Source organism: Mixophyes fleayi, chromosome 4 (genome assembly GCF_038048845.1).
Source record: "Mixophyes fleayi isolate aMixFle1 chromosome 4, aMixFle1.hap1, whole genome shotgun sequence".
NCBI classification, from domain to species: domain Eukaryota; kingdom Metazoa; phylum Chordata; class Amphibia; order Anura; family Limnodynastidae; genus Mixophyes; species Mixophyes fleayi.
The window spans coordinates 7,007,793-7,031,952 of NC_134405.1; the positions used below are offsets into that span (position 1 = coordinate 7,007,793).

A 24,160-nucleotide genomic window follows, 5' to 3' on the forward strand; every position below is an offset into this window, starting at 1 on the left:
GGCGAGAGAGAAGGAATGATCAGGGGTCCTTATTTATCTGTTGTTCTGACACAGAGTTTATAAGCGTAAGAACCATGTTCCAGAAAGGAACTATGCGAGGGCAGGTCCACCATATGTGTAAGATCGTACCTCTCTGGCCACATTCCCGCCAGCAGCTCGGGGTGGCCGTAGGAAACATTTGAGACAGCTTATCAGGAGTATAGTACCATCTATAGTACACTTTATATGCTGTTTCCTTAATGTAGAGATCGAGCTCTTGGCAATCCCCTCCCTGACCTCCTCCCAACATGACTCATCTGGGGGAGGTCCCAGGTCATTTTCCCATTCCCTCTCATGTCGACCTGGAGTATTGAAGGTATAGTCTATGAGCCAATTATAGATCTGGGAAATCATCTCTTGAGTGAGAGGGGAATGTAAACACATATACTCAAAGGATGTCGAGACCCGAACAACCTCCTGGGGGGGCAAAGACATGGCAAAGTGTCGGACCTGGAAGTACTCAAAAAGAAGCGGACGAAACGGTTCAAACCTATGATGAAGTTCCGACATAGAAGCCCAAGTTTGATTGACTGCCAGGTCCGAAACCACCCGCACTCCCGCCTTTATCCAATGTTTAAATTGCTGTGTTGAATTACCAGGAGGGAAGTGTGGGTTGCCCCAGAGAGGAGTCAGAGGTGAGACAAGGGAGGACAATTTATATTTGACCCTACATGAGTCCCAAAGCGACAGGCAGAATTTAAGAGATTGAAGAGAGGAGGCCGCTGGTGGTCTATCTATATTAGCCAGACCCAGAGTGATGCCATAGAGGGGATCCCAACATGGTGGGTCTCCAGATCCACCCATGCTATGGACTGGTAAGGGGCATAGGTTACCGCAACCTGGGTCAGATGGGATGCCAAGTAATAAAATTTAATGTCTGGAAAACCCCTGCCTCCCCGAGCCCTGGGTTTTTTGAGCACTGCTACCGAGATACTAGGGGGCTTGGCACGCCATATAAACTTTAGGAAGGAGGAATGCAAATCTCTAAACACGGAGTCAGGAACCCTCACCGGGAGAGTCTGCAAAAGATATAGAAGCTTAGGGACCAAGTTCATCTTAATAGCTATAATTCTCCCCAGCCACGATATGATATAGCTCTTCCAAGTCTCCAAGTCCTGTTTAATTTTTGACAGAAGGGGGGGGAAGTTTTCCCGATACAATCTATCATAGGTCGAGGTGATATAAACTCCAAGATATTTGATCTTATTTGCCTGCGTAGTGCGAAATTTGTCTGCAAACTGGTCCTAAGGGAAGGGGATGCATGGAGGAGCATGGCCTCTGATTTAACAAAATAAATTTTATAGCCAGAGAGGAGGCCATATTCATCCATAAGTTTATACAAGGCGGGTAGAGACTCCTGAGGATTCGTCAGAGAGAGGAGTATGTCATCTGCGAAGAGAGAAATCTTGAATTCCCACGGCCCCACTGTCACACCTGAGATTGATGCCGTCTGTCTGATCATTGCCGCCAAAGGTTCTATCACTAGAGCAAAGATTAAGGGCGAAAGGGGGCAGCCCTGTCTCGTCCCGTTGGAGAGGGAGTCAGATAAAGATCCGTTAACCAAGACCCTAGCTGAGGGGGAGTTATAGAGGGCGGATACCCCAGTCAGAAATTCAGCCGAGAAGCGATACGCCTTCAGAGCAAGGGTCATAAAGTCCCAAGAAATTCGATCGAACGCCTTCTCGGCATCCAGTGAAAGCATCATGGCCGAAAGACGTCTTTGGTTAATGATTTGAACAAGGTCTATCGCGCGACGAGTATTATCCCTAGCCTGGTGACCTGGGATGAACCCCACCTGGTCATAGTGGATTAGATCCGGTAGGACTCCATTCAAGCGGGTGGCCAGTATCTTTGCATATATCTTAATGTCAACATTAAGAAGGGAGATGGGACGGTAGCTTGCACAGTCACTAGGGTCCTTCCCCTCCTTATGTATGACTACAATACGCGCCTCTAACATCGATTTGGGGAAGGGATCCCCTTGCCAGACAGCATTGAACAGGGAGCGGAGGTGGGGAACAAGAGTCTGGGAAAATATTTTATAGTAGGCTGCGGAGAAGGCCTTAGAGGTCTTTTGGGCCTTGATGACTGCCAGTATTTCCTCTGATGTAATCTCCTCATTTAGTTGCTGAGTTAGGCTACTGGAAAGGGTAGGGAGTTTTGCTTGCCTCAAAAAAGCCGCTATGGTCTCCGCAGGTGGGGCCCCCCGGGATTTAGAGCATCCAAATTGTACAATGAGAAATAAAATTTTTGAAACTCGCGCCCTATCTGGTCAGGACTGTAAATGGGTGAGCCAGAAGGAGACTTCAGGGCCATGACGTTGTTTTGAGATCTCTGAGCTCTCAAACGGGTGGCTAATATTCTGTCAGCTTTATCTCCCTTCCCATAGAATGTCTGCCTCAGCCGTTTCAGGGCCGAAGCAGTGGATTCAGAGAGAAGGAGGTTCAAATCCGATCTCACCTTTAGAAGTTTGGTCAGTACCTCTTCATCTGGGGATAGTTTATGCTGTCTCTCCAGAGTCTGGAGTTGAATAGTTAATGACGCACGTTTGGAGATGGCCAACTTCTTACGACGTGAGGCCATGCTAATAAGATGGCCCCGTACTACTGCCTTATGGGCTTCCCAGAGGGTCATGGGGGGAGTGTTGGGGAGGTCATTAAAAAGAAAATACTCCTCAAGAAGGGTCCGGAGCTCTAAGGTGAGTGGCTGATCATGCAGGATGGAGTCATTAATACGCCACGTAGCGGGGCGAGGGCGGGGTACTATGTCTGAGAGATCGGCTGATATAGGAGAGTGGTCAGACCAAACCATCGGGTGTATATGGGCCGCCCTGAGCCTTAATGACAGATCGTGGCTGAGGAAAACCATGTCTATTCGTGAATAGGTACCATGAACTGGAGAGTAAAATGTATAATCTCGAGATGAGGGTTCCCTAAGTCTCCAGGAGTCAAAGAGGAGATGATGGGAAAGAAGGGACACCAAGGCCTTAGATTTACGGGACTCCGAGCCACTGACGGGGGGAAGAAAAGTGGACGATCTATCTATAGTATCATCTACTACGACATTAAATTCCCCTGCCATAATCATTTCTCCCTGGCACACCTGAGAGAGCAAGGAGTCTAGAGCAGCAAGAAATGAACACTGGTTTTGATTTGGGCCATACACGTTCACTAAGGTGCATAGAGTGTTATTGAGTTTACCCACTAGGATTAAAAATCGACCATCCGGATCGGAATGAGATGTCAAAAGCTCAAATGTCACATGGGATGCAAAAAGTGTAGCTACCCCCAGTTTTTTCTGTTTGGGGTCACAAGCATGGAAAGCAGAAGGGTACCGTTTAGACTTCAGTTCTGGATGTGAATGGCGGCAAAAATGTGTCTCCTGAAGAAAAACTATGTCAGCTCTATGTTGTTTAAGTGTGAGGTAGAGTTTTGTGCGCTTTTGTGGGCTGTTCGAATGCAATTCTAATTTTTAAGGTGCGTATGGTTCGTCCTATATACTGGAGGCCACATTCGCATTCCAGCATAAAGATGACACCTTCAGTATTACAGCTGATTGGTTATTTAATATTGAACAGTTTATTGTTAGAAGTAGATTGAAATGTTGTAATGGCATTGGTTTGAGTTATATTCAATTCTTTGCATGCTTTACAGTTTAAACAATACCGAAATCTTTGCGATATAGTTGGTGATGGTTTTATTTTTGGAATTGGAATATAGCTGCTAGTAAGAATTTTTTTTAAATTTCCCGCTTTCCTATATATAATATGCGGTCTATTGGGTAATAATTCCTTGATATCTTGATCTAGTTTTAAAATAGACCAGTGCTTTTGGATAATCTTTTCCCTAGCTTGTGAATTGCTATTCTATTGATGAATGGAATTATTGGAGTCTTTTTTGTTTTCTGGCTATGGTGTGTTAACACATCTCTCCTTTCCAATTTGCTCACATTTTCAAGTGCGAGGTCTATCAATTTCGCATTGAATTTCCTTTCTAGAAATTTGTCTCTTAAATCCATACTTTGCATTGCAAACACATTCTCATCAGTACAATTCCTGTTAAGTCGTCTGAACTGTCCTGCTGGTATATTGTGAATCCAATGTTTGTGATGGTTACTTGAGGCCAATAGGAAATTGTTGGTACTTCTTTAATATAATTTTTGGTTTTAACTTCATTATTTTCTATGTATATGGTAAGATCTAAGAAATGTATTTTGTGAGGACTGAATTCAGCTGTGAATTGGATGTTTAGAGTATTATTGTTAATGTATTTAAGGAATTGTGAGAGGCTCTCATCTGACCCTTCCCAAATGAGAAGGACGTCATCTATGTACCTATACCAATGAATGACATGTTCAGTGTTAGTGCCCTGGTTAGTGTGATAGGCCAGGGGGGATCCATTCACAGCATCCCTGATCCATAGTAAGAGGTCCGGAGTTACCAGCCAGGTACACCAGCAAGGAGACACGCTAGCAGCGTCAGTGACACAGAAGAAACCCGGTTCTGGATGCCGGTATAGGAATCCAGTGGTGGCAGCAGCTTAAGCCCCTCCTACTGCGGCAAGAGGGCGCTTTTTGGATAACGAAAGGGAACGGTGGCAAAGTAAGTCCAGGCGGTTCCCAGCAACAACAGACAGGGTGGCATAGGCGGTCCATCCTGTCACAAATTTAATTGAAGGACTGTCCATCTTTTCTGCCTGCCCTGGGCATACAGATTATTATATGTAAGTTATGCTCTGTACTTTCATCCCATTTGTTTTTATAACTATTTGCAATTTTTTACTTGTATGTCAAATCTTTATCTAATTGTTTTTTTATTCTCTGTAAGCATTGTACTTTTTGTATATTAAATCTAACAATTTAATATTTCTGTTGTTATTGCTCTAAAACAAATTCATTGGCTGTTTGGAAGAGACAGATTGCTTGGCTGAATCTTTAGAAACCAGTGTGTGAAGGGTTAACTGTCTAGTTACCAGAGCACAGAGTGTGTACAATTGGGTGATTAAGTTATAGGTTTGCTATGGGCCTTATTCGTAGCTGGTGGCAGTTGCTGAGAGGTGTGAAGCCTGCGTTTGTGTTGGGACAGGACCAGCTAAATCTGTAGCCTTAGAGAAAGAGGTGTGAGATTTGGGCTGGAATCCTGTATGTTCCCCTACAGTAAGCTTCCAAGTCACAAGTGCGCAGAGGGCGGTTTGTGACTGATAAAGGGGGTCAGGAGCGGTTTCCTGACAAAATAGAGGTGATATATTGTATGACTGTTGGAATATATGATAAGATATCTAATCAGGGAGTAGCTAGTGGGGCTTATTCCTGACAAAGGATGAATGACGGCCAAGCACCCAGTTGTCTAAATAGGATTCTTCAGATCATGAATTTTTGTAAGTGATACAAAGGTTTATTCAGCAGAAAGTCAGAACCCTTATCCGATTCGCAGCTCAGGGCTGTAAGCACAACAAGGAACACACCTAAATTCAAAACATTTATATGACTCTCCAGCAGGGTCACAATGATTAGCAGTTCTGTATATGTGTGCTGGAAGTTCTTATCAGTAAGAAACAAGACCATATATAGTAATGAAAGAATTAATTTGTTGTCAGTCATGTAGGCTGTAGATGTGTCTTCTGCCACGTACATATTCTTGAATACTATTTCATGTCCAAAAATCAGCAGCAACTTCAATAAGTGGTTAGGAAACTGCTGCTTGGCATTAAACCTTGGTCTGATAAACATTACATTGAAACAGTATTGTTACATAAAGATTACTGATACATAATCTGAGCAGCTATTCTCCCAGTATGCAGCACAACACTTACTCCAATATAATGCACACATCACATAACAATCTTTCCCAAGTCACCATATCCACACACACGCTCAATACTAACCACCACATAATTATCTACAATTCCCATGTAACAATATTTAGAGTATTAGTTTATAATCAGCCTTATATGGAAGCCAGTTCTGTGTAAATCCATGTGGTGAGTTGAGGGGAATGTAATAGATGGATGTGGTCTTTTCAGAGTCCATCCATCTTTTCTCCAATTGTTACAGCTCACACTTGTGGGCGGAGCCTCTGCACAGGAAGTAGAATGGTCTTTAGTCTAAAAACTGGTTTTTTTAGGCTAAACAGTGTATCAGCACACTTTGTGCAATACCACAATAGTGACCCCACCTCACTCAAGTTCCTGGGAATCAAAAAGGTTAGACAAAAATGAAGGGGTGGAAATTTTACAGCCAAGATTTCAAGGGAAGTGGCAAGGTGGATATACGACCTAGGGTCCCTAGCCCCATATGGCCTAAATTTAGACTTTGACCTAGGGAGTTTACTTGAAAACTAAACTTCATCCTTACAACCCGGGAACACCTATATATATTTTCGTACATTACCTGCATTTAAGGTAGGCTCGCTCTGTATACTCCCATCTGTTCTATCTGTATTAGGAGCCCGCCTGTGACAGGATGGACCGCCTATGCCACCCTGTCTGCTGCTGCTGGGAACCGGCTGAGCTTACTTTGCCACTGTTCCCTTTCAATATCCCAAGTGTATCCTCCTGCCGCAGTAGGAGGGGCTTACAATGCTGCTACCACTGGACTCCTTACCGCCATCCAGTACCGGGTTTCTTCTGGGTAACTGACGCTGCGAGTGTACCCCCTTGCTGAAACAGCTGGTACTCCTGACCTCTTACTATGGATCAGGGTTGCTGTGAATGGATCCCCTCTGGCCTATCACATGGACCAGGCCTGCAGGGTAGCAGGCAGAGCGTTGGTAGCAGAAAAGCTGGGTCCAAACCTCAGAAACAGCCGGGAACGGCTTAGATTTTGGGTCTAATATGTAGGTCAGAGGATTTTCAGCATGGAAGATATTTTAAAGCAGGTCTTTGAAGCAATTGATGTTTATTTGCAATCACACTGATTGGAGGTATCAGTGCTAAGGTCAGATGAAATCAGAACAACAACTTTTAATACAAAAAGTGCTATTTTAATACACATTTGAACACAGCCTCACTGGATAAGCTGCCCCCTCGAGGTCTGAGTCATTTTTAGAATCAGGATGCAATTTGTTTATCCAAACATGGATTTACATACAATTCAAAGCTAACCGTATCTGTGATTTCCTAAAACCTTGCTGTGATTTCCTGCATCTTAATTTTGGACACAGTGGATATCTGACAGCAGTATAATTACCCCTTCCTTTCCCTTAGGAGGTATTGGACACTCACATCAAAAGGTCTAATCAACATAAGATTAGCATGGGTGCTTTCTTACAACAGTTGCAGAATACACATTTCCTCCATGTTTGTTTGATGAAGGCGTTGTTGGCCCTATGTGGCTTCTCCAGAGATGTGATGGGGATGGAGAGTCTTTGGCAATGTACAGATTAAGAAAGGTACAATACTAGAACCAAAACAAACATACTGGGAGAAAAGGTGCTTAGATTAGATTATTCTAGGATGTTGTCAACTGTGTTTACATGGTACTGATACATTGAAATAGATTGAATGGTAAATGATGGATACTGTACTTTACATTAAGATCAATGTGTGCTGTGACTGTGCCTGGATTGTGTTTCATAAATAGGAATTGTATGCATTGTGTACAAAATTGTGAGATAGCAGATGTGATTATGGTAGAACAATATAGGTGGAATAATACTGCATAGATTGTGGGCTTGTTTTGGAACATGAGTTTGTATGCAGACAATACACAATAGCGTTCATAGCAGGAGATACTGTGCTGGTAGGGATCATACAGTGCTCATAGAAGTGTCTGCTTATAGGAATTGGTTTGGAATTTATAGAGGTGAATGGTTATATAGCTGCATGTAATGCTGCTGTTCTGTGTTATCAGATAAGGACAGTGTGTTAGATTTAATCCGTCCATGCTTTCCTGATGGCTGACCTAGTGCCATGCTGATTGGTAACCCCTACAATGCTGTATGCACTATGCTGCATTGTACCCATTCCTACACTGCACTATATCTCCTGCAATGCTGTATACACTATGCTGCACTGTACCCATTCCTACACTGCACTATATCTCCTGCAATGCTGTATGCACTATGCTGCACTGTACTATATCTCCTGCAATGCTGTATACACTATGCTGCATTGTACCCATTCCTACACTGCACTATATCTCCTGCAATGCTGTATGCACTATTCTGCACTGTACCCATTCCTACACTGCACTATATCTCCTGCAATGTTGTATGCACTATGCTGCACTGTATCCATTCCTACACTGCACTATATCTCCTGCAATGCTGTATGCATTATGCTGCATTGTACCCATTCCTACACTGCACTATATCTCCTGCAATGCTGTTTGCACTATGCTGCACTGTACCCATTCCCACACTGCACTATATCTCCTGCAATGTTGTATACACAATGCTGCACTTTACCCATTCCCACACTACACTATATCTCCTGCAAAGCTGTATGCACTATGCTGCACTGTATCCATTCCTACACTGTACTATATCTCCTGCAATGCTGTATGCACTATGCTGCATTGTACCCATTCCTACACTGCACTATATCTCCTGCAATGCTGTATGCACTATTCTGCACTGTACCCATTCCTACACTGCACTATATCTCCTGCAATGTTGTATGCACTATGCTGCACTGTATCCATTCCTACACTGCACTATATCTCCTGCAATGCTGTATGCATTATGCTGCATTGTACCCATTCCTACACTGCACTATATCTCCTGCAATGCTGTTTGCACTATGCTGCACTGTACCCATTCCCACACTGCACTATATCTCCTGCAATGTTGTATACACAATGCTGCACTTTACCCATTCCCACACTACACTATATCTCCTGCAAAGCTGTATGCACTATGCTGCACTGTATCCATTCCTACACTGCACTATATCTCCTGCAATGCTGTATGCACTATGCTGCACTGTACCCATTCCTACACTGTACTATATCTCCTGCAATGCTGTATGCACTATACTGCACTGTATCCATTCCTACACTGCACTATATATCCTACAATGCTGTATAAACTTTGCTGCACTGTACCCATTCCTACACTGCACTATATCTCCTGCAATGCTGTATGCACTATGCTGCACTGTACCCATTCCTACACTGTACTATATCTCCTGCAATGCTGTATACACTATGCTGCACTGTACCCATTCCTACACTGCACTATATCTCCTGCAATGCTGTATGCACTATGCTGTATTGTACCCATTACTACACTGCACTATATCTCCTGCAATGCTGTATGCACTATGCTGTATTGTACCCATTACTACACTGCACTATATCTCTTGCAATGCTGTATACACTATGCTGCATTGTACCCATTCCTACACTGCACTATATCTCCTGCAATGCTGTATGTACTATGCTGCATTGTACCCATTCCTACACTGCACTATATCTCCTGCAATGTTGTATGTACTATGCTGCATTGTACCCATTCCTACACTGCACTATATCTCCTGCAATGCTGCATACACTATGCTGCACTGTACCCATTCCTACACTGTACTATATCTCCTGCAATGCTGTATGCACTATGCTGCACTGTACCCATTCCTACACTGCACTATATATCCTGCAATGCTTTATAATGCTGCATTGTACCCATTCCTTCACTGCACTATATCTCCTGCAATGCTGTATGCACTATGCTGCATTGTACCCATTCCTACACTATATCTCCTGCAATGCTGTATGCACTATGCTGCATTGTACCCATTCCTACACTATATCTCCTGCAATGCTGTATGCACTATGCTGTATTGTACCCATTCCTACACTGCACTATATCTCCTGCAATGCTGTATGTACTATGCTGTACTGTACCCATTCCTACACTGCACTATATCTCCTGCAATGCTGTATGTACCATGCTGCACTGTACCCATTCCTACACTGCACTATATATCCTGCAATGCTGTATTCACTATGCTGCACTTTCCCCATTCCTACACTGCACTATATCTCCTGCAATGTTGTATGCACTATGCTGCACTGTACCCATTCCTACACTGCACTATATCTCCTGCAATGCTGTATACACTATGCTGCATTGTACCCATTCCTACACTGCACTATATCTCCTGCAATGCTGTATGCATTATGCTGCATTGTACCCATTCCTACACTGCACTATATCTCCTGCAATGCTGTATGCACTATGCTGCATTGTACCCATTCCTACACTATATCTCCTGCAATGCTGTATGCACTATGCTGCATTGTACCCATTCCTACACTATATCTCCTGCAATACTGTATGCACTATGCTGTATTGTACCCATTCCTACACTGCACTATATCTCCTGCAATGCTGTATGTACTATGCTGCACTGTACCCATTCCTACACTGCACTATATCTCCTGCAATGCTGTATGCACTATGCTGCACTGTACCCATTCCTACACTGTACTATATCTCCTGCAATGTTGTATGCACTATGCTGCACTGTATCCATTCCTACACTGCACTATATCTCCTGCAATGCTGTTTGCACTATGTTGCACTGTACCCATTCCTACACTGCACTATATCTCCTGCAATGTTGTATACACAATGCTGCACTTTACCCATTCCCACACTGCACTATATCTCCTGCAATGTTGTATACACAATGCTGCACTTTACCCATTCCCACACTGCACTATATCTCCTGCAATGCTGTATGCACTATGCTGCACTGTATCCATTCCTACACTGCACTATATCTCCTGCAATGCTGTATGCACTATGCTGCACTGTACCCGTTCCTGCACTGTACTATATCTCCTGCAATGCTGTATGCACTAAGCTGCACTGTATCCATTCCTACACTGCACTATATCTCCTACAATGCTGTATAAACTTTACTGCACTGCACCCATTCCTACACTGCACTATATCTCCTGCAATGCTGTATGCACTATGCTGCACTGTACCCATTCCTACACTGCACTATACCTCCTGCAATGCTGTATACACTATGCTGCACTGTACCCATTCCTACACTGTACTATATCTCCTGCAATGCTGTATACACTATGCTGCACTGTATCTCCAGCAATGCTGTATGCACTATGCTGTATTGTACCCATTAATACACTGCACTATATCTCCTGCAATGCTGTATACACTATGCTGCATTGTACCCATTCCTACACTGCACTATATCTCCTGCAATGTTGTATGTACTATGCTGCATTGTACCCATTCCTACACTGCACTATATCTCCTGCAATGCTGTATGCACTATGCTGCATTGAACCCATTCCTACACTGCACTATATCTCCTGCAATGCTGTATACACTATGCTGCACTGTACCCATTCCTATACTGCACTATATCTCCTGCAATGCTGTATGCACTATGCTGCACTGTATCCATTCCTACACTGCACTATATCTCCTACAATGCTGTATGCATTATGCTGCATTGTACCCATTCCTACACTGCACTATATCTCCTGCAATGCTGTATGCACTATGCTGCACTGTACCCATTCCTACACTGCACTATACCTCCTGCAATGCTGTATACACTATGCTGCACTGTACCCATTCCTACACTGTACTATATCTCCTGCAATGCTGTATACACTATGCTGCACTGTATCTCCAGCAATGCTGTATGCACTATGCTGTATTGTACCCATTAATACACTGCACTATATCTCCTGCAATGCTGTATACACTATGCTGCATTGTACCCATTCCTACACTGCACTATATCTCCTGCAATGTTGTATGTACTATGCTGCATTGTACCCATTCCTACACTGCACTATATCTCCTGCAATGCTGTATGCACTATGCTGCATTGAACCCATTCCTACACTGCACTATATCTCCTGCAATGCTGTATACACTATGCTGCACTGTACCCATTCCTATACTGCACTATATCTCCTGCAATGCTGTATGCACTATGCTGCACTGTAACCATTCCTACACTGCACTATATCTCCTACAATGCTGTATGCATTATGCTGCATTGTACCCATTCCTACACTGCACTATATCTCCTGCAATGCTGTATGCACTATGCTGCACTGTATCCATTCCTACACTGCACTATATATCCTGCAATGCTGTATGCATTATGCTGCACTGTACCCATTCCTACACTGTACTATATCTCCTGCAATGATGTATGCACTATGCTGCACTGTACCCATTCCTACACTGCACTATATATCCTGCAATGCTGTATAATGCTGCATTGTACCCATTCCTTCACTGCACTATATCTCCTGCAATGCTGTATGCACTATGCTGCATTGTACCCATTCCTACACTATATCTCCTGCAATGCTGTATGCACTATGCTGTATTGTACCCATTCCTACACTGCACTATATCTCCTGCAATGCTGTATGTACTATGCTGCACTGTACCCATTCCTACACTGCACTATATCTCCTGCAATGTTGTATGCACTATGCTGCACTGTACCCATTCCTACACTGCACTATATCTCCTGCAATGCTGTATACACTATGCTGCACTGTACCCATTCCTACACTGCACTATATCTCCTGCAATGCTGTATACACTATGCTGCTGTCACTGTTACAAACAGAAGTACAGCTAGGAGTCACGAATATGGTGAAAACACTCTGTGTTTATTTGCAGACAAGTATAAATAACAGGTAGTCAGGAGTAGTGGTAATTACCAGGTGCAGGCTGATGCAGGAAATAATATAAATGTCCAGAAACAAGCAGGTACACAGCTAATGCAGGGAAGCAGGGGTATGAACAGATTCCAGGCAGCATGAATCAGAGGAGCAAGGCAGGAGGAAGAATCCACAGGTAACACAGGCTATGACATCAGAATAGGACAACAATAACCAGCCATGTGTGCTGGGAGTGACAGGTATATAAAGGGAAAACCACACCCAGGTGCATGGGATAATTGGTGAACATGAAGGTTAACCCCTAATGCACACAATAAGGCACAATAGCAGCACCTCTGGTGAATAGAGGTACTGCCAATACAAATATAATAATAATAATGACAAAAAGGCAGGAGCTGCCATGCAAAGCAGCATGTAATGCATAAGCTGTAGGCAGATCGTGACAGCTGCACTGTACCCATTCCTACCCTGCACTATATCTCCTGCAATGCTGTATGTACTATGCTGCATTGTACCCATTCCTACACTGCACTATATCTCCTACAATGCTGTATCCACTATGCTGCACTGTACCCATTCCTACACTGCACTAGATCTCCTGCAATGCTGTATGCGCTATGCTGCATTGTACCCATTCCTACACTGCACTATATCTCCTTCAATGCTGTATGCACTATGCTGCATTAAATGCATTCTTACACCGCACAATATCTCGGTCAATGCTGTATGCGCTATGCTGCATTGTACCCATTCCTACACTGCACTATAACTCCTGCAATGCTGTATGCGCTATGCTGCATTGTACCTATTCCTACACTGCACTATATCTCCTGCAATGCTGTATGCGCTATGCTGCATTGTACCCATTCCTACACTGCACTATATCTCCTGCAATGCTGTATGCACTATGCTGCATTGTACCCATTCCTACACTGCACTATATCTCCTGCAATGCTGTATGCGCTATGCTGCATTGTACCCATTCCTACACTGCACTATATCTCCTGCAATGCTGTATGCGCTATGCTGCATTGTACCTATTCCTACACTGCACTATATCTCCTGCAATGCTGTATGCATTATGCTGCATTGTACCCATTCCTACACTGCACTATATCTCCTGCAATGCTGTATGCACTATGCTGCATTGTACCCATTCCTATACTGCACTATATCTCCTGCAATGCCGTATTGTACCCATTCCTACACTGCACTATATCTCCTGCAATGCTGCATGCACTATGCTGTATTGTACCCATTCCTACACTGCACTGTATCTCCTGCAATGCTGTATAATTCTGGGACTGTGCATATTATTTATGGGATACAGTGTGGATAATGTAAACAGGATTATGGTGTTTTAAATTATACATTTGTCATATAGTGAAGAATTAGTGCTGATTTTGTGTGGATTGTATATATATCATGTATATCTGAATAGCAGTGCATTTATATATTGGAATATATGTATGATAATAGGAGCTAATGAGATCCCCATACATACATAAAGAATATTTTACACATTTATAAGATAGAGTAAGGAAAAATTAATATAAGTTAATGAACCTACACACAGATTGTCATATATGTTGAACTATTATATGCACTGTGTGTAAGATTATGTTATTAAAAATATATTGTAACATTATTATAAGTAAATGTTTTTCATACAAATATCTGCATTTTCACTATGGGTTTTATACTGCCTTTAGAAAGTAAATATTATATAGAGGAATCTGAGAATTAAATGTTAATATAGTATAAAGGACTGGAGTAGGTGTGGCTTATGAAATATAAAAGTGCGTGGCTATGTAATGAGGCTATCCAGGTACAGGATCCGAAGATATTACGTACACAGTTTCGCGGGTAATACACACACACAATATATATATATATATATATATATATATATATATATATATATATATATACATATATATATACACATATATATATATATATATATATATATATACATATATACATATATATATATATATACACATACATACACACATACACACACAATTATCACACGTATATACACACACAGACCCTTTTTTACTTTAATCAACTGCTATATCATCTATTTTAATCAACTGATTTCACAATATTTGGAGTAACACAGCAAACTTGTTTCATATCCAATTGTTTTGTCATATGTGAATTTTTTCATTTACAAAAAGTTTTGATTTCTTTGTAAAACATTTCCCACACTCAGAACATGCAAACAATTTCTCACATGTGAGTTCTCTGATGTTCAACAAGACTTGATTTATGTGTAAAACATTTCCCACACTCAGAACATGTAAATGGTTTCTCACCTGTGTGAGTTCTGTGATGTTTCACAAGAAATAATTTACGTGTAAAACATTTCCCGCACTCAGAACATGGAAACAGGTTGACACCTGTGTGAGTTCTCTGATGTTCAACAAGACCTGATTTATATGTAAAACATTTCCCACACTCAGAACATGGAAATGGCTTCTCACCTGTGTGAGTTTTCTGATGTTCAACAAGACCTGATTTATATGTAAAACATTTCCCACACTCAGAACATGTAAATGGTTTCTCACCTGTGTGAGTTCTCTGATGGTTAACAAGCGATAATTTACGTGTAAAAGATTTCCCACACTCAGAACATGTAAATGGTTTCTCACCTGTGTGAGTTCTCTGATGTGTAATAAGTTGTGATTTGACAATAAACCATTTTTCACATTCAGAACATGTAAACAGTTTCTCACCTGTGTGAGTTCTCTGATGTTTCACAAGATATAATTTACATGTAAAACATTTCTCGCACTGAGAACATGGAAATATTTTATCATCTGCTTGAGCTGTACTATATGTAATAACATCTATGTTATCAGGAGAATATTCCTCATGATTAGAGGAATCAGATGATTTGTCTGCTCTGAGAAGTATTGGATGTATATTTAGGGTATTGGGGATTCCTCCTGAAGAATCATGTTTGATGTTGTTATCTTCTATCTCAAAATCCGTAGACAAAATTAATTTTCCATCTAAGATATTCCTGTGTTTGCATCCATCTGCTGGAAATAAAATAAATGTATGAAAAAGAGGATTTTTACTCACCATAAAATCTGTTTCTCTGACTCCATTGGGGGACACTGCGATACATTGAGGTAGTGTAGGTGGAATAGGAGCTAAGGCAATTTAAATCTTAAATTAAAGGTTAGCACCTCCTCTACTATGCTCCTCCCATGGGAGACATCTTCAGTTTTATAACAAAGCCCTGAAGAGAGGGACTAAGCAGGCGTAACAACAACATACCTAGATCATAACCAACTAGCAGACAGAGCAAGGGGAGGGTGCGCAGGGTCCCCAATGAAGTCAGAGAAACAGATTTTAAAGTGAGTAAAAATCCTCTTTTCTCTTTGCTACCATTGGGGGATACTGCAATACATTAGGAACATACCCAAGATGCCCCTTAGGGAGGGATTGCTCTGAAATTATGAGACTACGTAGCCAAGGTATACATGGTGGGATGTAAACCCTGGCAACCCACCAGAAAGGCGCGGACGGCCGACCACACAGTAACCCGGAACAACAGAGTTTGCCTAAGCAACTAAATACGACACCTAGGAAGCACAAACCGCCCCCTGAAGAAACAGACTACCCAACCGGCACAAGTGTAGCCCACTAAGGGAAGCCAACCACTTGGAAGGTATCCAACCAGACTAGAGTGCGCATGTGCTGGTCACCCACGTTTGTGTACACCAAACTGAAGGACCCATCCTGTGATCACAACCTGCACTAGCTCGAGGGAATAAAACCCCTAGCCCGTGGAAACACGGTATCTGGAGTCCCGTTGCCAAGCCATCAACAAAGCAGGCAGTTCCAAGACCACGAATAACGCAAGGTGGACTGATGGCCAACCCCAGGATGCCAAAGAACCATGCCGATGCAGCCAGACCAGAGCCCCGAAGGAAGCCACCAATAGAAGCATCAGTAACACCCACAGGAGCATGATAAGCAATAGAAATATGATGCCCCAGAAAACAGTAACAGACCGTCATGCACCCGTGTGCACTGCCTTGAGGTTCGTGGACCTTAATACCTTATGTGAGGAACCAAGAAGAACAGACACAAGCCCTTAGAATACTTCTAGCAGACCCCAGCGTGAACCAGCTGATCTACCACCTCTGTGTGAAGAGATCACTGACCAGAGGGAACCTGCTGCGGCCAAATATGACACTCATCCAACTCCCAGAACTCCAGCACTGGGAGAACTGTGGCTGAGGTCCTCTGGACCTGCACCTGGTATACCGTCCAGGAACTCTATAGCTTTTAGAGGTCGCTATAGTCATGTTGCTGTGAGCCCTATCTGGATATAGTAACCGCCAAGCAAGCGACGACAGAGAGGAAAAGGAAAAAGGATCTGCCTGGCCAGCTGAAGGGTGGAACTGGAATATATCTAATATGCGGGTTATTTGCTATAGTTATTAGCTGAAGCAGACCTGAATACTTTGTGCCAGAGAAAACCCCTGGAACCCAGACCTTAGCAACGTCATGTACCGGAGAAGAGACAGGTCCGGGCTGTCCAGGATATCCACTGACCTGGTCATAATTAAAAGGCTGGGGCCCTCCAGGAGGAACAACAAGAGGACACAGTACCAAAGATCCCTAAGAAGAACCTCTGTCGTTGAATTTAGGAAGACTGGGGGAAATAGAGAAACCCGCTGTCTCTACCCAGAAACACTGTCAAAAAGGCAGAAGGTGACCGCAGATGATACAACGATCTCCCCATTGGCACTATATTTATGCCCCGAGAGTGAGAGAGGTGTAATGATGGAGAGAGGTTTGGCGAAGACCCATGGGTTAGGAACAGGCTGAGACGGGGCAAACCTGACACTCACTGCGTCCATCGTGAACTGCAATGGAAGTAAACTCAGAAAACCCCTTCAATATGGGAACGTGAAGTAAGATAACGTCCACTTCCAGGGAGGTAAGGAACACCTAATCTCATCAGGTCAGTGTACACTGAATGTACCAACGTTAGTTATTGGAAGCAACTTTCATCCACCTGAAGGAATGGACGAATCGAGACCTGGGCCAAGTCGGTGTTGCATCTCTGACAGGCATAAGGAGCTCTTGTCCTCTGAAGGTACAGTAAAGAACACTACAGGTCTCAGGAAACAGTATAACTTCAGAAAACTCTTAGAACCGGCATCAGTTGTCCAGGAACGTAATCTAAGGAACGCCAATCCGCCAAAATATAGTAACGAAACCAGGGGGGGGGAAAAAGACAACATCCAAGACGCCTGCTTTTAATCATACCAAAAGTGTATGAACCACTAAAAAAACACAGCATAGGCCCAACCTCGTGTGAGCAGTGGAAAATTATGCTGCTCGAGTCTGAAGAGTTGTAATCATCCCAGAGACCCAACAGATTTAACAAATGGGCCTTGTCACATGTGCAGGTTTAAGGAATACATTTCTACCCTGGTACCCGCATTGACCTGGAGCATGGCTGCTTCCCAGCATTGTAATGGAGCTAGCGAGGTGGCAACAGGAGGACGTACCCTCGGAGGAGCTCGTCCTTATTTGAATTTTCTTAAGGAAAGAAGAAATTAAAGTTTTCCAAGCAATTGAAACAGACAGCCTAGGCTGAGGAGACGGTGTAAACAGTACATCTGATAACTTTGACTCATATAGAGGAAATTAGAGGAATTAGGCTCTCAGTACCCAGCCATACACACTGTGTATCTTATAGGAATCTCCTTCCCCACAAGTATTCTTCCCCCAGACTCGTAAAGCCTGCCGCCGGAGCCCCGTGGGTGGTGACCATGAAGAGCTGGCAGGCAGCAGGGGAGAAGGAAGCCCAACAGGCTACACTCCCTCAATGAGTGACCCAGGTGAAAGTGGCCGAAAGGGCGTTTCACCCCTGGGGAGGTGTCCCTAATAAGTCAGAATGGGAAATAAACATTAAATGAAAAACATTAAAATATATAATACAGGGCAGGAGCCCTTAAAAAGAAACCCTACTCCTGCGGCACTTTACTAAAGCTGAAGATAGCTCCCATGGGAGGGGCATAGTAGGGGAGGAGCTGTGCTTCAATTTAAGATTTAAAGTGCCCTAGCTCCAATTCCACCCACTATACCCAAATATATCGCAGTGTCCCCCAATGGTAGGAAAGAGAAACACCCATTTTATTTTACATTGAGAAACATATTATAATGCACAACATTTTCACACTATGAGTAAGTTGAACAGCTGTTTAATTTCAATTTGCAAACTACAAACACTTCATTATAATTAAAAAACTGCATAAACAAGCACACTGCATAAACCCAGCCACAGTGACATGAACATTGCATCCAGCTTGGACAATTGCAGTCAAAACGCAGACATTGGCGACTAACAGTTCCTAAGCATACACATTGCCCAGCTAGCATCCTAGAACAGGAAGACTCATTAGCTAGGGACATTGTCCAACTAGACGCTACCCTCACACATAGACACTGGAGCCTCAAAAGTAGAGTAGACATTGGATAAATTAGCAGCGAGTCCTAAATATGGGTTTACACTACTCTTAGGTGTCATCCTTGCACAGAGCAGAGGAGAGTGTCAGGACAGAGTAAGAGTATGGAGCAGAGCACAGATGGGCAACAGCACAAAGTAAAGTATAAGGGCCAAGCACGGTACACTCAGATCAGCAGAATAAAGAGCAACTGTACAGAGCATCCAAGCACGTAGATTGGAGGTGAGCTATTGTGCAACGACGTCTGTGTGCGAGAAGGTGGAGTTTGTGTGAAGTAGCACAATAAGACTTTCCTCTGGTCTACAAACTTTCAAGCGTTCTCTGAAAACCCACCTCTTCAGACAAGCTTATAATATTCCACAACCACCCTCTTAATCTCATTAGGCTACCCTATTACCACCCTTTACACAATTCCCACAAGATAACAACCCTCTGACCCCAGACCAACAGTGCTTTGTGAATGGATCACATTTTATCCTTTGCAATCTGGCTGGACCAATATGCAGTACGTTGATTTAACCTCATGTATTTGACACTCATTGTCCCATAGATTGTAAGCTTGCGAGCAGGGACCTCTCACCTCCTTGTCTGTTTTACCCAATATTGTTTATTAGTTTGTCTCCTATTGTGAAGTGCTATGGAATTTCCAGGCGCTATATAAATAAATGTTAATGATGTAATTGTGATGGGGTGTATGTGATCTTAGAGGGAGGAGAATAATCTCATATTCTGCATTAGTATTAAAGTGATAAAATACAGATGAGGATCAAATATTCATGGTGATGTCACATGTGGTAGTACAGGGAGATAGTTATGGATACTGTCACAGGAGGAAATGTACAGGAGGTTCATGGGTAAATTCATGGAGTCTGACGGACATCCCTTGAGATACAAAAGAGAGTGGGAGGAGGAGACTGCTCAGATCTCCGGGCTGGTAACACACAATGAAATGATGTGAGGAGGAGACTGGTCAGATCTCTGGGCTGGTAGCACACAATGATATGATGTGAGGAGGAGACTGGTCAGATCTCTGGGCTGGGAGCACACAATGATATGATGTGAGGAGGAGACTGGTCAGATCTCTGGGCTGGTAGCACACAATGATATGATGTGAGGAGGAGACTGGTCAGATCTCTGGGCTGGTAGCACACAATGATATGATGTGAGGAGGAGACTGGTCAGGTCTCTGGGCTGGTAGCACACAATGATATGATGTGAGGAGGAGAGTGGTCAGATCTCTGGGCTGGTAGCACACAATGATATGATGTGATAAGGAGACTAGTCAGATCTCTGGGCTGGTAACACACAATGATATGATGTGAGGAGGAGACTGGTCAGATCTCTGGGCTGGTAGCACACAATGATATGATGTGAGGAAGAGACTGGTCAGATCGCTGGGCTGGTAACACACAATGATATGATGTGAGGAGGAGACTGGTCAGATCTCTGGGCTGGTAGCACACACTGATATGATGTGAGGAGGAGACTGATCAGATCTCTGGGCTGGTAGCACACAATGATATGATGTGAGGAGGAGACTGGTCAGATCTCTGGGCTGGTAACACACAATGATATGATGTGGGGAGGAGACTGGTCAGATCTCTGGGCTGGTAGCACACAATGATATGATGTGAGGAGGAGACTGGTCAGGTCTCTGGGCTGGTAGCACACAATGATATGATGTGAGGAGGAGACTGGTCAGATCTCTGGGCTGGGAGCACACAATGATATGATGTGAGGAGGAGACTGGTCAGATCTCTGGGCTGGTAGCACACAATGATATGATGTGAGGAGGAGACTGGTCAGATCTCTGGGCTGGTAGCACACAATGATATGATGTGAGGAGGAGACTGGTCAGATCTCTGGGCTGGTAGCACACAATGATATGATGTGAGGAGGAGAATAGGAGTCTAATATGGGCTGATGGCTTCTGACTCCCCCACTGGACAGATTTTCCTCATTAGTTTGTACTGACAGAGGAGGGTGTAGAATAAATGATTGTTTTAGTGACCGAATAAGCAGAACATGTGACTCTTTTCTGTAATAAGTGTTTATTACTCACCTCTGCTGATATCTGTAGGGATTTCCTCCTCCTTACATTGCTGATCACCCCTCACATACGTCTCTTCCTCTCCCTCTGTAATTTCTACTTTAATATCAGTCAGGACATCATCCTAAATAGCCAACAAAATAGAAATATCATAATTAATATCATCTGATTGAATCATTTGAGATGAAACAGAAGAATATCAATGTGTAGGATCCACAGAGCTTTTTACAGATCATACAATGTAAAGTCATTTTGGGTTTTGGTGGGATGCTAAAATCTACCTGATAATCCTGTGGGATCCTGGTATTTTCCTCTGTACAATCCTGTGAATAAAGAGGACAGAGATCTCTCTCTGGGGTATTTCTGTTACTGGGTCCATCTGTAGGGAACACACAGTGACTGAGTACATTGCTTATATATGATTATCAGATGATGTGTATCTAGGTGGCCCTCAAAACTGCTCTCTCCTTTTACAATAAATGAAAGTCTCCTCTTACCCCGTGATGTGAGGGGCCGGTGATTCTCCATCTTCACGTCCTCGTACAGACCGTTGGGCCCTTCTAATTTCTCCCACTCCTCCTCCTGACACTTTATAGGAACCTGACATACACAATGACACAGTCATCATCCAGACACATCCCATAATGTTTAGTCACACAAAAAAGAAAGAAGGAAAATCTGTACGGAGGGCACTCAATGGATTGTAATAAATTAATAAGTGACTTTTATTAATATGCATTAAAATCTGTTATTAAATGAGGAATAATATGTCCTCCCAAATTGAAAACCATTTTTATTAGCAGAATATTAAAATGAAATTAATAATTAAACTTCTTTTGAAACCAATCTGTTAAAAATAGCAATATTTGCTATACCATACCACTGCAGGATTCAGTATATAGTATTCAGTGGATTGTATTAATCTGTACTCCTAAACTCAATATTCTATTTACTATTACAAGGCAAGTCTAAACGGGGCTATGAACTGATAATATGAATCATTGGATCATATTGATGAATGTTTAGTATATTACTCATATCAACGGAGTCTAGGTAATAAGCCCCTCCCCTGAACCTCACTCCATTATAACTAACTAATCGGGGGATAAAACTATAATAGGATCACAGTGTACCGTACTATAAAAGTATAATAGCTCTAAGCGGGTAGTTGTCCTTATTTATAACTGTGATTATACAGATCACTAATTATGAGAGTGATATGAAACTATAAATCGCTGCATATATAGATAATGTACAGATGGTACTTGCACGATACCTCCTCTTATTGCAGCTACATAATCACCCATGCTGGCTAATTAAAGTTGTCACGGTAACATTTATCTTAATACTGATAAGGCAATAGCAGCTTTCCACAAGATCCGCACATTAGGATGTCTCAACTTTAAACAGGATCTGTGTATTAGTCAATAATTTTCCTTCTTTCTTTTATGTATGACTATATGTTGCACATGTGGAGCTGCACCTTCCCTTAAGAGCTCTGACATCCAAGTTTATAAATACATCCCGTTTAAATGCAATAATTTACGGGATACTGGATTCACCCAGTGCGGTACATGAATATTTGGTTACATCCCCTAATGTTACCGTATAATGTCCCATTCCCAGCAGTCACCTCTCCAGTCACCGGCTGAATGATCTTGTTGGTCAGTTCCAGGATATTCTGGTCAATGTTTCCCTCATGTATCAGTGAGTGAGGTTCAGGCACCGTGATGGGGCTCTGGGTCCTGCTCAATCCTCCTGACACACAGGGGCGGCTCCTGGGTGTCACACACTCACCAGGTCTCTTTATCACTGCTGTGTAATCCTGTGTATGGAGAGAGACATCAAGGTAAATGAAGATCCATGTATTTGGAATATTATTTAGGGGTTAATTGTGTAAAATATACAATATTGTTATAATGGGCTATATGTAACTGTTTCCTATATACAGGAAAGTAGAGTGTATACAGCATTTACACCTCCTGTAGCTCCGACCACATTCAGTGGTCCCACCGATCCGAGTCCTCTATCTACAGCCGCCCCCCACGGATGTATCATATGCTATAAACAAATTACTGCAAACAGTAAGATGAGTCAGAGGTGGGGGCTTGTAGTAGTCAGAGGACTCAGCATGGCCGACCTATGGCAGATAGTAGGTGAGGTAAGTGCTGTATACACTCTAATAGACAGTGCATATAGGAAACAGTGACAGGTAGGTCAGGGGATGTATGTATAAAATAAGCATTTGGAAATCATCCCCGAAATGTAAAACTTAGTAACATCTACAAATGCAGCAAAAGCTGTAAATCCCAAAGTCTCATGGATGTATTAGTGATAGAAAAACAACATACTGTGTCCAATGCAATAAATCCCAACCTCTGTGACGATTCTGGGACTGTCTACCTGCTGCTCATTTACAGCTAATCAGATGAGAAGACAGTCATGTCCCTGTTTTATTATTAATGTTATGAATGATGTCACTGTGACATTCCCAGAATCCCTCACCTCTCCAGTCAGCAGGTAGATGATCTCCAGGGTGAGATTTAATATCCTCTCACTTCTGTCCTTGTCCATCCTCAGGGAATCAGTGATTTACACAGAACGGGTTTCACCTTCAGATGATTTCTAGCAAAATATTCTCTGGTTCCTCACAGCTCAGTGGTCTAGGAATAAATATAATAATTATAATAAAGATCACAGAGTACACATGTAACCTATTAGATATGAAACAATGAGGGTCTTGTGTAGAGTCAGCTGTAAGTGCGGATATTTGGGAGTAAAATACACATATCTGTACTGCGCATGGACACGACAAATACATAAGTGTAAGTCCTATGTAGAGGTAGATGCATCGTACACTTACTGCCCTGTATACTTACAGAGGGGGAGGGAAGGGGCAGGTCAGACATAGGACAAGTACAGTAAGGGCGTTACATGT

General features: G+C 42.8%; 3 protein-coding genes across 6 annotated transcripts in view; 1 reads left to right on the forward strand and 2 right to left on the reverse strand.

Moving 5' to 3' along the window:
• LOC142150999 (uncharacterized) overlaps window positions 1–24,160 on the reverse strand; it is a 510,250-nt gene that overhangs the window by 79,601 nt on the left and 406,489 nt on the right. The window lies entirely within an intron of this gene.
• Window positions 1–24,160, reverse strand: part of LOC142151006 (oocyte zinc finger protein XlCOF8.4-like) — a 393,475-nt gene that overhangs the window by 34,526 nt on the left and 334,789 nt on the right. For 2 of the 3 annotated variants that reach the window (XM_075206264.1, XM_075206263.1), the window contains exons 2-6: window positions 23,728–23,885; window positions 22,856–23,047; window positions 21,720–21,822; window positions 21,504–21,601; window positions 21,235–21,346 (exon numbers count right to left, since the gene is read on the reverse strand). In XM_075206264.1, coding sequence (XP_075062365.1) covers window positions 21,235–21,346; window positions 21,504–21,601; window positions 21,720–21,822; window positions 22,856–23,047; window positions 23,728–23,796 — 574 coding nt within the window. In that variant the 5' untranslated portion in view covers window positions 23,797–23,885. The remainder of the gene's footprint in view (window positions 1–21,234; window positions 21,347–21,503; window positions 21,602–21,719; window positions 21,823–22,855; window positions 23,048–23,727; window positions 23,886–24,160) is intronic. The other variant, XM_075206265.1, reaches the window with a different exon arrangement.
• LOC142150996 (uncharacterized) overlaps window positions 1–24,160 on the forward strand; it is a 160,247-nt gene that overhangs the window by 16,168 nt on the left and 119,919 nt on the right. The gene's annotated exons all lie outside the window — the stretch shown is intronic.